The following is an 11511-nucleotide window of genomic DNA, read 5'->3' on the forward strand; positions in this document are numbered from 1 at the left end:
TATACATCTGTACCAACAATGTAGTTATGGAACAAGTCCACCAACATGCTTAGGCCTATACTATTTCTAATTCAGAAGTTAAAATTCTCTCTGTTCTCCAGTCTCCAGTCAGGTGCAACCGCCCCAATGTATGCAAATATAGGATTTTATCTACATTTGTCTATCCTATATGGCCTGATTATGCATGTGTTGTCATTGTTTTGTTTTCTGAGTTCTCAGGATGTCAAATGTCTTTAAGACCATATATGAGATGTTTTATCTTTCTGTTACAGACTCCTTATGATTGAACTGCAGGAAAAGATGGGCATTTTCCAAGGAAGACCAGGACGGCTCCTTTCCAGCTATGACCAACGGAAGTTGGCACAAAATAAGTTTTACACTGCGGAAAAGCTGGTGGCCTGGTCCATAATCCACAATGGACCAGGTATCCGATGCCTGAACCCAGACTTATTTCTGCTCATGTGTGGCCAGAAGCCTGAGATGACCTCCTTTGACCTGGATATTTTCCAGGAAGAGGAGTTGCAGATGAAGCTTGAAAATGTATGTTATAGTCTTGTTTTAAAATATGAATGTATTTTTTTTATCACTTGCATCACTGTCTTGAAACATTTTCTCGACATTTTTTGTCCACTGTAACCTTAAGATCTATATTGACTACAATAACTCATTTATTGGAACTCAGGAAAGAATGCAGCACCAAAGAGGAGCTAGAGGAGCTTAAATCCACATTGGACCATGGTGTGCCAAAAATTTACACAGCCTCTGTGAGGGACCTGCCTTAAATTTACGGGCAAATAGTTACCTATAGTTAATTATAGTTATAATGAACAACAACAAAGGGCACACTAAGCACACTTGTATAGCTGGATTTGAACACAGTGCTTTGGGCCATACACTTTAATGTAATCTTGTTTCCTTCGGTTGTGTAAATTGGAAGAGTTACGGAATATTAACCAGTAGTAATGTTGTAGTAGTGTTGACCATTTTTCTCATACTGTTTGACACTAGTTACTACGGAATGTGTTATTGATGTGAAAATAGGCCCTCAGGTGTTTTGGTGGGAAAGTAATCTCTTTAAATGTGCATGTGGCACTTATTCGTGTGAATCATACGTTAAATCATTTGAATGAATTTATAAACCCCTGGACTTCATATTGCTCAGATGTATTTCATCAGATTTCTGCTCATGTTTTCAACTTTGTGCACATTCAAAAGTCCTCCCATCTCTGTTGTCCAAGATTTGGAGAGTTGTAGTATAGTCTGCTGTGCATGTCATTGCTCCACTGATATGGCAGTATCTCATTCAGACCGTCTAATACAGTGGTTTGATTCTCTTAAATCAGCATGAATCTGGTAAACAGGGATTGGAGTACCAACGGTCGAAAAACATCAGTAATTAGACTGTGACAGATTTGCAGCATCTCAGCTGAGCGACCGCTCCTCGTACTGTTGTGAAATCATGTTAGAAATTTGAGGTAAAACATTAAAGCTGTTTATTTATGAAAATGAAAGGGGGGGGGGGTTGGTTTACTGCTTTTTCCCCCACAAGTAACGTTAGTCCATATTTAACCATGTCCAGAGTCAGAACCTATAGGCTAATTGTCAAATCTGGACTGGATTGTCCCAAAGATTTTTAAGACTAAAATACAGTTTTGGATTTGTGATTTGTTTTATTCTACATGTGAAAATGCAAATAAGTGTGTGTGTGTATGTATGAGAATGAGGATCTGTCCAATTTCACAGCTGTTTTCACATGAAGCAAAAGTCCAGGTTGGACCATGTCCACTATACATAGACTTGTCAAATCTGCACTATTGTGGTTTTGATGCTGGACCAGGTCCAATGTGGGCAACATGTGAAAAAAAGCAGTGAAAATCTCATTTTTTTCATTTTCACAAATACAATAAAGCTTTCACAAATGTGAAAATGGGTTTCAGCTTTAATGCTCCACCTAAAATTTTCTAACATGATATCACAACGGCATCCTAAGAGGTGAAGTGCAGAAAACCGAGGCGTGGACGCAATGTATGTAAGTAAAATTTCCCTTAAATGGCAAAGAGGCTGCATATATGGGTGTTAACTTCAGCGCTGTGTTGGATGGGAATATTTAATCACTTCTAGATATTTAATCACATTTGACTTTGAAATTAATACAATTATCAATATCACAATGAATTAGATCTGTACTTTACTTTTTTATGTTTGAAGGAAGGGAGACATGTGTAGCAGGAATCGAAAGGAATGAAAATCCTTGCAACTACTTTTATGAATGGAAATCCTTCAAAAGAAACATTTGCAGTGTCCAAAACACAACAGAGTTTCTGGAAAAAACAAGTGAATTGGGATTTGTCCTTGACCGGATTTTAAACTTTAAACACAGATTTCTGTAAGTTTACTGATGTTGGTAGTAGTGTGCAGATAAATAACCTTGACAGATTCCAAGTGCACTTTTCAGAAGCATCCCATCTTCAAACTGTCCCAAGTGAAGTCTGTCAAACTCAGGTTCATTTTTAGCATAATAGCATAACATTTCTTTTTGAATCATGTAAATTGTGTTTCAGAAAAGTCAGACTACAGAGAAGACAGAGTCTAACGTTCTGCTCTGCTTGTATATATATATATAGTACATATGTTATACAAAAATAACACAAACTCCATGATTGTAGAACTTAAGGCAAATCTTCTTCTAACCTTACCTTAAATCATTTGAATTATGAGATTTATTTCTAAAAAAAATTGAGGTTAGAGCAGCCATATAGTTTGACAGGGATATCACCCAAGCTTATACGAGAGACAATCAATACAGATAAGTGCACAATTTATTTTAATTAGCTCGACACATAAATTACACAAACTCATATAACTTTAGGGGAGTACAGCACATTAAACAATATCTTTGGTACAGAATCGTACATCCTTACAAGTTTCACAAACCTTGTTACATAAGCTCCCCTAAAGCGTAGGTTTAATACCTCAACGCTGAGCTAAATTCAACAAAACCTTCATCCCCCTTTAGCGCTAACAACCAGTATTTCAAAACAATACCCTCAGTTATTTTAATATGGTTTCCTATTAAATAGAAACATGTTGAATCAACAGACGTGTTACCTAATAGACATGTTGTTGCTGTGAATACAAATTAAATATTTCATTAAATTATAACATTAAATTGCAGTATTTAAACAACACTGTAACAGACACTGAGTAAAGGAATGATGGTCTTCATTGAATGAACACCAACTTTGTAAAAAGCATTGAAGCCTTAACTAAATATGCCACGGCTATACAAGCACCTATTTAACAGGGACAGAAAGTCCCTATTTGCATAATGAAAAAGAATAAATACAACATAGTCCTAATGTCCCTCAGGCTGCACCAATTGCACATGTTTTCTAAGACCTTATTAAAAACAAAGACACTCTTTTGGGCACATTTTCCAAATCAAATTGCTATGAGAGAGCCTCTGTTAAAAAAAGAATCACGAGGCATGGTTGTGCATATCCTCTAAAAAGGATGTGAATTATTCTAGGAAATAAAAGAAATGGTTTCAAGTACGTGGCAGCTACATTCCAAAAACAGAATCATGTCTACTGATGTCTGCACTGTTTATCAAGAGGGTCAATGTGTTATTATCATGGTAGGACAGGCCTTTTTCACAGCAGACAAATTGGCTTTTCACAGTAGGAAAAGCACAAGTGTAAATAATTAGCTGCTTTAATTTCAACTTCCTGGTATTGTGCATGTGGGCTTTCTGTCACTCTCACTGGGACCCTTAAATAAAATGGAGGCATCTTGTTATTTTTCTACTATGACATATCAGAACGTCTGGTGTGAAGAAGGCCTAGGGTCAAAATGTGTGCATCCAGCTATTGTAGACTGGATGTCTTGTGGGGAAAAAGTGCAACATTACAGGCATGGAAGCAGTAACAAAAATGGGAAGATTCAACTGACTTTAAAAAGGTTGTGTTTGTGTTGAAATTTCCAAAAAACACCATATTGTGGTATGACGAGACTAAGGGAAGCTTACATGACAGCATCAGGTCATTCATAGGTCACAGGTCAGTGGACGAGAACAATCCGCCACTTTCTATCAACCACACCTCTTCATGTATAACCGTTTGACTATCTACAGATTCAAGGAGTCTATGTTGGCAGCTACAGTGGCTTGAATACGTTTACACACCCATGCTAAAGTTGATTAAAAAGAGCAATAACTAAAATGAAATGTAATTGATCCTAATGCCTTAATTAAAATTAGGAAAATCCAATCTTTTAAAGGACACCAATTTTATTTGTGAATGAATAATGTATTGTAAATGAACAAATTCCTTAAAATACAGGGGGCACAACCCTATGTTAAATTTCCATAGAGGCAGGCAGGTTTGTATTTTTAAAAGCCAGTTATTTCATGGATCCAGGATACTTACAATGTATTTCCAATACATTAATCATTCACAAAGAAAATTGGTGTCCTTAAAAGGCTAGAGTTTCCTAATTTTTTTAAATGAAGGCATTAAGAAGATTTTTTTGATTCCTCTTTTTAATCAACTTTAGCATGGGTGTGTAAACTTATGCAAGCCACTGTACATGATAAGGGAATGTTTTGTCTCAGGATTGTCTCATTTTGGAGGTTGGTGGGCCACACAATTATGTATCTGTGTTAACGGTGCCTGTAATGACTTTGAGGATTAGCTAAATACACCTTCAGGAGAACAGGGACGGCACTGCACAATAACACATTGTGTTTACACTGTACTGCCTGTCTAGTTGTCTCCTCAATGGAGTGTTCATTAAGTGCTCCTGTGTAATTCATCAAGGTCTCCCTAGGCAATACTGTTGGACAAGCCAGAGCTGAAATTTAGTGTCCCCTGCAATAGGAATCATCCAAACTAAGATAGCAAAACACTAGACTGTAGAAAATAAGACAATAAGCAGCAGTTTGTTAGCTACAACAACACAGGTATAATATTAGCATGCATCTATAATAGGCTGACTCAAACTGGGGGGTTTCAAACTGCCACATTCTATTCCACTATCAGTGCTTTAAGTGTGTGCAATGGCGTTGTTTACAGGCTCATCCAAGGCGCAGGTCTCTGTCGGAGTAAGGTCTCACCCTGGTTAGGCAGCTGGCAGCCATCCAACACGTTGGGGCCGTCTTTCTCCTCGTGAGAGGAGTCGTGAGACCCTTCCTCCTCTGGCACATCAGCCCCGGGTGCGTCCGAACTTTCTGAGGGCTTCTTTGGCGACGGCTCTGCTACTGTGTGATTTTCCTGGAAATCAGATGCATCACTCACGGATCCTATCAATAGAGGAGCACACAGGTCCTTCTGCGAGTTTTCCTTCTCCATGCGCTTCCGAGCCTCCTCTCTCCTCTGCTGGATACGGGTGTTGTCTCCCATCATGACCCGGACTCTTACTTGATCTGGAGGCCAGATCCCGCCCCATATGAATTGCAGGTAGCTGAACAGCACAATGACACTGAGGAAGGCAAAGTTGGTGGCTACGCCAATCACTGCAGATGTCAGGGGGAAGTTGTATAGAACATATCGTATGCCAGTGAAGAAAGCGTGGATTCGGAGATGAGATGAGTAGATCTGAACTCGTTTGGACTGGATCTCAATGACTGCACCGACAGAGGGTTGATAAGCATTTGTCTTGTAATCTGAGAAGAGCTCAACTTCTATGAGTTGCTTCTGCTCAGCCATCCCGGTCAGAAAGAAAGGAGAGAACATTAAAGTACTCAGGCTCTGCAGAAGGTTGGAGCGGTAATGCAGAATGGTAGATCGGCCCACTGATGCGACTGTCTTTCCACCCTTGGTGTAGCAAGATATCTTGATCATGAACATACCCAAGCGTTCATTCACTGGAGACTCTGGCATCTCCAACTCCAAAGACACTCGATAAGGCTGACCGTAAGCCATCACAAGGTCCCTCTCATTCTTCATGAAAGAGATGTTTGCCGTGGGGAATGAACAAAGTGATGACTCTGAGGAATCACAATCAGAGGTGTAGTAGAAGTGCACAGGGGTGGAGAAGCTCACACTGGGCATGTATGAGTAATAGAAGCTTCCGTAGAGAAATACGGACACCCAAAGTAGCAGAACCAGGACACAAAACAGGATGGCAGCCTGAAATAAAGTCCGCCGGGCTTTGAGGAGAGTAACAGCTGCCACATTTTGGAGCCAGTTTAAAACCGGTCCCATATAGTCCCCCATTATGTCTGATCCGGACCTCTTTCTGGTACTGGTCTGGGCAGTTGTTCCTCTTTCGAGCCCTTTCGACTGCTGCCTCTGTGGTGGGTCTTTATGTTCATACATCGATGGGCGGCTCCCCTCCGAAACTGTATAGCTAATTGCTTACCCACACTTTCCCATGACTAGCCAGTTTGCTCGACTAGCTAGCTAACGTTACACATTCACTTTGCTAGCTTTTTTAGCTTGTTAAGCTAACGATAGTTGCTGCTAGTTTGGTCCACAACGTAGGTACCGTTAAGCTAACGTTACTCGATAAAAATGAAAATATTCCTGGCTTCTAAATGTCGGGCGGTTATCTAACTGACTTACTCAAATGGTGTCGCATTAAAAAACATTGCTGCTAAATTATATCCATAGGCTGCATATAATTCTCTATTACTTAAACCGTGTCTGGTTTACTTTCCAAACATGACCATATGAACCGGAAGTTGATACCTTCATTTGTGCCCTCTTCGAAGCCAAGCAGCAGGGTAGATGCTAGATCGCAACCGTTTACGCCCATACTGCACAGGCCACAATACACTTTGGCTTCACGTCCCTTATTGCAGCCGAAGACTGAAAATAAATGTGCCGTGAACCGAAATTGGGGAGAGGTTATTAACATTAGCACCAAAGAGGCCACGAGTGTATGTTAAATAGAAACTGTAGCAATAACGTCTGAATGGTGTTGAAGCCTACGCATCGACGCATGCGCTTTATGCTCATGTTGACGTCGGCACGTGTGTCGGATGCGATCTAGCATCCATTACCTACCAAGCAGCAGAGCCGCAACAACTACGCCGGGGAAGGGAGCAGGCCACTAGACTGAGAGACAACGATGGGTAAGAAAAGTCGCCTCACAGGAGGAGTGATCGGTCGGAGAACGATCCTACAGCTTTCACCTCCCGGGCTCCGCAGTGGGAATGTCGGAGAGAGGGAAGAAGCACCCTCGGGATCCGATGGTATTTTTCTTTCTCAGTGGCTTGATAGCGACAGGCTAGTTGAATGCTAGCTAAATGCTCGAGGTGTATAAAATGGGCCTATTTCATAAAAATCGATTTAGCTAACAAAATTTAGCTAGCTGTTGAGTGTCTGGTTTCAAAAATACACCATTACAAAGAAATAGCCAAGCCAAATTATAGCTAACGTTAGGTGCTAGCTAATGACACGAAACAGTAATGTTTGTAATTGGATCGACCAGAAGCTATCGCCTAGCTAGCGTGCTCAGCTAGCTATTAGCTAGGTATGTGAGCATGCCAAAATAGGCTTAAAACCAGGTGACTGGGCCAGTTAACTCAACACAATTTACCCGACTAGCTAACACAAATACCGTGACATTTTTCGTGCTTTATCTAGCTAAGGGAGTGAGTATTTATGTACGTTAGCCTCAATCTAGCTTGCTGTAGCAACTGTTGAAGTTCAATGCTAACATCTTGGCTGGCATTGTGTTGCAGATGAACAGGAGGGCGATGGACTCAGATTCGTGAGAGAAAGGCTCACAAACATGAAGACTCCCGCAGCAAAAGCAACCGGTAGAGTAACTGTGAATGTGTGGAGCTATTTTTGGTTCTCAGGCATTGGGAAAACCAGTTGATTGAAAGTTTTTTTTTTTTTTTTATATGTCTACCTTTTAGAGGGATTGTCCTTGCTTGGAGCCTATGATGACAGTGATGAAGAAGATGCTGGAGAATCTCAGCATGCAACGACAAAGTCAGCTGACATTGACAGCACATTGGCCAATTTCATGGCTGTGAGTACTATTTGCTACATTTCTTAATTCTCTGTTTTTGCTACTGAGCCAATTTTGATGTTGAGTGTTTTCTTTTATGATGCATAAATTCAAGATAATTAGCATACCTGGTGGTACAGTTAAGACGATGGGCTACTGCATAAGATGTATGTATGAACGGTTCACAATATCTAAGACACAATGTGTTAAACCAGTTTTCTTGATGTAAAATGTGTAATTAAGATGCATAATGAGCCAACTGGAATTAGCTTTATCTGGCCCCAACCTGTTCAGAAGCACAGTATGTAGTTATGATGTGAAAGTAGAGATTGTGATTGGATCTGTGGGCCCTACTCATTGTGGAAAATTATTTGGTGGCGGCAAATATGTACAAAGTAAATTGCAGGTTTGGGGTTTTCTGATTTTAGGATCAATCTTGCGTAGGTTTCTAATCTGGGCCTGGGTTGTCATTAATTTACATTATTACTTTAGTATATTTTTTGTCATTAATATTCTCTATTATACAATTAACGAACAATACACTGAGACACAAGAACGCGTCCCAGGGCCAAAAAACACAGAGGAAAGATGAGCATTGATAGCAGTGAGCGTCCCGTCGTTGTTGATCCCCACTGTAGTGCTAGAACTGTAGTTCTGCTATTGTTTGCCATTCTTTTTTAAGTAACTATCGAGCACAAGGTGGAATAAGTTGGAGTTGGGACTTTATATAACAACTTTTTGGCTAAGTTGGGCCAGGAGCTACACTTTAAGTCCAGCTGATCACGTGACTCCCAATTAATATTATTATCATTAAAGTAAAGACTAGTGCTAAGTAAAGTGTGGTTCATTCTAAAACACAGTTTTTTCAAAAATATAAATCATGTTGCCATTTTTCCCACCACAGGAAATTGATGCAATCACCACTCAGCCAAGTTCAGAGGATGCAGCATCACACCCTTCGGTCCCAACTAGCACCCCACCCAGACCTGAGGTTAATACTCAGCAGCCAGCCGCCAATGAAGAACAAAACCAACAACACACATTGTTTGAGTACAATACTGAGTACTCGCTTGCTGGAGGTAACGGTCTATACTGTATCTAAGATGAAAAAAATGTTATGTTCTGATGTCCTTCTGATTGACAATGGACTCTTTTTCAAATACCTGTGGTATACTAATTTAACGGAGCAATTTCATATTAATTATACTCCTAATAACCAATTTAATCAGATTGGTTATTCCAGCCTGGTTATTAAAGCTACTGGCGTATTTTGAAGAAAGACAACCCATTATGTTTTTTTTATATTAATCACCTTAAACCCTTGATACAACTTAACTGCTTTGAACATGAAATCTACCAGCCACCTTTAGAACAACAGAATTTTGGTGATATTTTGTTTCCAATTTGCTACACAATGATGGAGTCATTCAGGATTCAGCCTAAATTGAGGTGTGTATGTGCGCGCATATATACATACCAGACCAAAAGGGTGGACACACCTTCTCATTCAATGCCTTTCTTTATTTTCATGACTATTTACAATGTAGATTATAACTGAAGGCATCAGAACTATGAATGCACACATGGAATAATGTGCCTAACCAAAAAGTCTAAAATAACTAAAACATGTCTTATATTCAAAATTCTTTAAAGTAGCCACCCTTAGCTCTGATTACTGCTTTGCACACTCTTAATATGAATTCTAACAGTTGTCCAATAGGGCTGTCTGCTGTGTATCAACCTGACTTCTGCACAACACATCTGATGGTCCCAGCTCCATTAATATATAGATGTATAATTTATTTTTGCAGTGGGTGTTGAGATGGGAGACTGGCAGGAGGTGTGGGATGAGAACTCTGGCTGCTACTACTACTGGAACACTGTAACCAATGAGGTGTCCTGGGAGCTGCCGCATTATCTAGCTGATCAGGTGCAAAGCCTGGAGCAGAATGACAAAAGGTAGGAGGAACTGACAGAATGACAGTATTCATTATTGTGGTCTCTAGTACAAAAAATCAGCTGTGTTTATTCATTTTCTTTCTTTGTAGCTCTAATGCCAATGGCACAAGGCATGCAGCTTATGACACCAAGGAAAATGCTGCAGCTCTACACTCAGTGAAAGAGACCAAAGTGAAGGCAAGTTTCATTGAAGTCCAACACAAATGTGCACTAACTTGATTCTGTGGGGTTTAAGGACTGTTATTCGGATTTGTAATATATCACCCTCATGTGTTGTCTAAAAGGAGGTGATTGAGAGTGTTGTAGGCCTCACAAGTGAAGAGGAGGAGCGCTGTGGAGTCGCTGCAACGCTTCTTGGGCCTCTGATTCCTTCCGAAGTGAAAGAAGCTGAAGAAAAATGGAGAAAAAGACTGCTTAAAGGCTCAAGCGAGACTGAGAACAGTCTGGATTCTGATGGAGAAGGTGTTCGCCTTGCAGCATCCCCCTCTATCCCTCTGCTGGACCCTGACCCAGTACCCACGGTCCAGAAAGATCTTGGCGCTAAGAAGCAGTCAGGCGACAACTCAGATGCTGAAGAGGAGACAGAGGAAGACACAATGGAGCTGGAACTGGCTCTGGAGAGGAAAAAGGTGCGTCTAAAAGGGTTTTACAGCTTTGACATGTGCAGGGTTTACCTATTTTTTTTTTAAATGTACAGCAGTGGCAATTCAAAATATATGATATTGTCTATGTAACCCACTTCTGACCTGTTGTCTTGCTCCTAGGCTGAGCTCCGGGCGCTGGAGGAGGGTGATGTGAGTGCAGCGGGCTCCAGTCCTTGTTCTGAGACGAGCCACGAAGCTTCTGGTTCTCAAGGCCTTACACTTAAGAAAAGCCGGTGGAAGACTGCCTTCCCCTCTGCTTCCAGCCCTGACTCAAATAGCAGGGGCTCAGATCTACAGGACCACACAGAGACGAGTGAGTCTAAATAATTACAAATGTGGCATGCATGATGGGAGTGGGTGAAAAATGCATAAATATCCCACTTATTAAATATATTGAAGACAAAAAATCCCTGCTTGCTAAATAAAAAAATCCCTTTTTTTCTCTCTTGTAGCACTTTCTAAAGTCCTAGAGAGTGTTGCGGAAGGAGAAGACAAGGAAACGGACAGTTCCGAGGAGAAAACCGTTACAAAACCGCCGGTGAAAGAAGAGGTGGAAACACCTGAGCTCAAAGTAGAAACACCTGAGCTCAAGGTAACAGTGTTACCATTACAAACTCATCATTTTTGTGGCAATCTCTTTTGATACATGTTTTATTAATACTGGGGAAAAAATGTAGTTTCAGATCGGGCAACTGGCTAACACCTTAACCAGCAAGATGGAGTTCTTGGGGATAAACAAAAAGGCGATCTCTAATTTTCAGTTTCTTCTGCTACAAACTGAGGTGAGAGGATAATGGTACAGTTACTCATAGACTCCGGCTGTAGATATTCCAGTGTGATTTCTAAAATATTTAATGCTTCATTTTGTTTCATATAATTTTCCACACAGGCGTGGTAGTACTTCATATTTATAATTCTCATAAGAATCCATCAAAAGGTGTCATTG

The 11511-nt window shown here is 40.5% G+C and overlaps 2 protein-coding genes across 4 annotated transcripts in view; one reads left to right on the forward strand and one right to left on the reverse strand.

Moving 5' to 3' along the window:
- Window positions 1-4916: 4916 nt before the first annotated feature.
- bscl2 (BSCL2 lipid droplet biogenesis associated, seipin) lies at window positions 4917-6718 on the reverse strand. The gene has a single exon (XM_034878412.1). It carries the CDS (start codon window positions 6315-6317, stop codon window positions 5067-5069), a length of 1251 nt encoding a protein of 416 aa, XP_034734303.1. The 5' UTR covers window positions 6318-6718; the 3' UTR covers window positions 4917-5066.
- Window positions 6719-6804: 86 nt separating this feature from the next.
- fnbp4 (formin binding protein 4) overlaps window positions 6805-11511 on the forward strand; it is an 8344-nt gene continuing 3637 nt past the window's right edge. Inside the window, exons 1-10 of one of the 3 annotated variants that reach the window (XM_034878346.1) lie at window positions 6805-7075; window positions 7688-7765; window positions 7868-7983; window positions 8867-9041; window positions 9774-9921; window positions 10011-10098; window positions 10203-10550; window positions 10686-10878; window positions 11018-11157; window positions 11243-11347. In XM_034878346.1, coding sequence (XP_034734237.1) covers window positions 7072-7075; window positions 7688-7765; window positions 7868-7983; window positions 8867-9041; window positions 9774-9921; window positions 10011-10098; window positions 10203-10550; window positions 10686-10878; window positions 11018-11157; window positions 11243-11347 — 1395 coding nt within the window. In that variant the 5' untranslated portion in view covers window positions 6805-7071. Of the gene's footprint in view, window positions 7196-7687; window positions 7766-7867; window positions 7984-8866; window positions 9042-9773; window positions 9922-10010; window positions 10099-10202; window positions 10551-10685; window positions 10879-11017; window positions 11158-11242; window positions 11348-11511 lie in introns of all 3 variants that reach the window. The other 2 variants (XM_034878345.1, XM_034878344.1) reach the window with 2 other exon arrangements.

The sequence above is a fragment of the Etheostoma cragini genome, chromosome 8 (assembly GCF_013103735.1).
Source record: "Etheostoma cragini isolate CJK2018 chromosome 8, CSU_Ecrag_1.0, whole genome shotgun sequence".
Classification (NCBI taxonomy): domain Eukaryota; kingdom Metazoa; phylum Chordata; class Actinopteri; order Perciformes; family Percidae; genus Etheostoma; species Etheostoma cragini.